The sequence below is a fragment of the Harpegnathos saltator genome, unplaced genomic scaffold, assembly GCF_003227715.2.
Source record: "Harpegnathos saltator strain DR-91 unplaced genomic scaffold, Hsal_v8.6 scaffold533, whole genome shotgun sequence".
Classification (NCBI taxonomy): Eukaryota; Metazoa; Arthropoda; class Insecta; order Hymenoptera; family Formicidae; genus Harpegnathos; species Harpegnathos saltator.
The window spans coordinates 40-2980 of record NW_020230353.1 but is presented as its reverse complement, the minus strand read 5'-3'; the positions used below and the strand labels follow the sequence as shown (position 1 = coordinate 2980).

Sequence of the window (2941 nt, the reverse complement as noted above, 5' to 3'; positions counted from 1 at the left end):
AATTCCTGCAGTATTCTATGGCAGAATTTAGTGACCTGGATAATATCTCGTTATCATTCAAGCAAGTCTCATATAAATAATGAAAAGTAAACTAAACCAAAATAAATCAAGAGCGGATTTATGATAAGAGAGTATTTATGTTTCAAAACGCAAGGCACATGTATAATTCTTTTTTGCCATAATGTTGTTTTCGTAAAGCCGACGCTATTTTTTAGTATCATGAATTAGGCAAGGTAAATAACATGTATTCTTGTTATCTAACAACATATCTGGGTGTGCGTTATCAAATTCTTTATAAATACGCAGCTACTGCTTTGGTGTTATTCAGTGCGCTATAAAAAGCCCCTCGTGCCACAGATTTTTGTACCATTTTGTGTATACTCGAGGAATTCAGAATGAAGACTTTGCTGATTACTGTGGGTGTGTTGGCTATCATTGTAAGTATGAGGGAATATTTCAAATAAAAATAATAAATGATAATAAATATAAAATCGAACAAGACGATGATGTTGCTTCTTGTGAATGCAAACATCGGGACAAGTTATAAGTTGATCGATATCGTGATGGCATTCAATTGTTAAAACAATACGTAATAGTTTTCTACATATGTGGCCGTCATTATGTATATCAGGCGATGGCTTACGGTTTTGACGCAAACATGGCGCGAAAATTCCATGAAGACCTTTCGAAGTGCAACAAGCAACTGGGCAAGTCGCCACGTAAGTATTAAAATTAATCATATTAAGAAATTAATATTATGAAAAATAAATTACCTCTTTATGATGAATTTATATCATAATTTAATTATTTTAGAATAACCAGAATTGTATCCAGATATTCGATTTTTTCATCACGATTTTCGAAAATTCGACTTTTTTATTATATTATAATGCACTTGTATCACTGAACCAGTTAGAACGTTCTGTTTGATTTGAAAAATTTTCTATGTAATCGGTTCTATCGTTTTACGATAGAAAAATATATGAATGGATAGATAATAACATATAATGTGACAATTAATATAACTGACCCATTAGCCACTGAGCTTCAACATTAAGCTTTTAATTATAACATGTAACTAAATAAGGAGAGAGAATTAAAATGACTAGATTCAACACAGTAAATGTAAATTTATAAAACTAAACGGGTATTTTGACAAACCTGATAAATTATTGATTTGCATTTCTTTTGGACACTGTAATCATGTTTTACATAATTTGCATTAGTCTTAAGGATAGCACGATAACAATTTAATTCGTCCTATTTTTAATAAAGAAATGGTTCTAAAAATTTACCAATTGTATTAGTACATCTGTTAATTTTTGCTTTGCAGCTGAGGTTAATCTCGACACGGCCTTGTGCGCGGTAGATATGTATGGGGTACGTATACTTATGTTTGAAATTCATACGTATATGCAATACATACTTACATACATTTATATATAAACATACATACATACATACATATATATATATGAATCTGGCGATAGACCTGAGTATATTGAACTTTGAACCCTGATCCTTGAACCTTTCGCTGGGCACAATAGTCATCATATAATTGTAGATTAGGTCATTTTGGACAAAACATTACTATTTTGCGAATAAGTACGCAAATTTTCAAGTTATCAATTAAGAGATCTTCTAGATGTGATCATTTTCATCATTCATCAATCATTAATAACTTAGTAACTATTGCAATTTTTGTAAAGTAATACTTGACTTTTCTTCTCAGGTTTATCTCATTAATCTTCACAATTTTCCATTTCCAAAAGATCCCGGACATCCCGTATATAGATAGAAAATATTCTGAATTTAAATAATTGAACTATCTCTACATTTTATATCTGGCTTATTTTAGGAGAATAATATCTCAAAATACACAGAACATAAGTAGGAATTTCTAAGGAAAGTTATTTTATCAGACACACACACGCATTAATTTTATGATTTTATCAATTTTGATTCTTGTTAATTTTGTAATTATTTAGACACCATTTTTAGTAATTATAACATTTGACGTAACGTATTATTAAATCATCTATTTCAGCTGCTTAACGAGAAAGGCGAGAGCATAAAGGAGGCAGCTTTCCAATCATTTGTGGACTTAATATCAGACGCCGACACAAGAAAATTGGCGAAAATAATCTATCTCAAGTGTTATGATGACGGTAATTTATATTTATTAATACCCTCAGAAATATAATTGTCATAATTGCTCAATGTTCTTTCAATTGCAGTAACTAAAAGTGGAGCCACTGGTGACGAACAAGGACGGAAAATTACCAGTTGCTGTTTCCAATTATGTATCTCCTTGACGAAGTCGAATAAACCGAAGTGGAATAAAGCGTAAACCGGACCCTTTTTCAAGTTGACCGTATAAAATTCTGTTGATTCATAGAATCATCTCTAATTACTTCAATGATGCATTGTAAATGAACAACAGCTAATTGGTGGGAAGGGAAAAATTGTCGAAATAAATGAAGTCAAAATAGACAAAAACGGAGTCTCATAATACCTTTTTCGTTCTTCCGATTCGATTTTTAATCCTTGAATTCTCGCGATCGACCGAGATGCGTTCTCTCTCGCGACGGACCCGCGATATCCTGAGCGTTAGATGTCCTTCCTAAGAAAAGCAAGTGCTTGAAATCGTAGCAACTTTAAAATTCTTAACAGATATATTAACAGATATACTAACAGATATATTAACTTAACAGATATTATATTGAATGTAGTAACACACATTCGATAGATCCCTTCAAAAGAGACAGCATTCTCTCGAAAAATTTTTTATTATTTCAAATATTAATCGAGCTAAGTTGAAGAAACAAATTTGGTAAATCTTGTGTTTAAGGCACCCACCTCTGATGACCTTGTCTGTTGGATATTTTATCAAGGAGACCCTTCTGAGTCACAATCAAAAGTTTTAGCCGTTGCTCATTGT

General features: G+C 31.6%; 1 protein-coding gene across 1 annotated transcript; it reads left to right on the top strand.

Moving 5' to 3' along the window:
- The first annotated feature begins 311 nt into the window (after positions 1–311).
- Positions 312–2499, top strand: LOC105189827 (uncharacterized). The gene is made up of 5 exons (XM_025303123.1): positions 312–437; positions 632–719; positions 1334–1380; positions 2048–2168; positions 2238–2499. Exons 1-5 carry the CDS (start codon positions 396–398, stop codon positions 2348–2350), a joined length of 411 nt encoding a protein of 136 aa, XP_025158908.1. The 5' UTR covers positions 312–395; the 3' UTR covers positions 2351–2499.
- The last annotated feature ends 442 nt before the right edge of the window (positions 2500–2941 follow it).

Excerpts from the sequence above, each read along its gene's own strand:
- LOC105189827 (XM_025303123.1), top strand. The coding sequence starts at position 396 with ATGAAGACTTTGCTGATTACTGTGGGTGTGTTGGCTATCATT. Across the intron at positions 720-1,333 it reads GCAACTGGGCAAGTCGCCAC|CTGAGGTTAATCTCGACACG; the intron begins GTAAGTATTAAA and ends TTTGCTTTGCAG. Across the intron at positions 1,381-2,047 it reads GCGCGGTAGATATGTATGGG|CTGCTTAACGAGAAAGGCGA; the intron begins GTACGTATACTT and ends CATCTATTTCAG.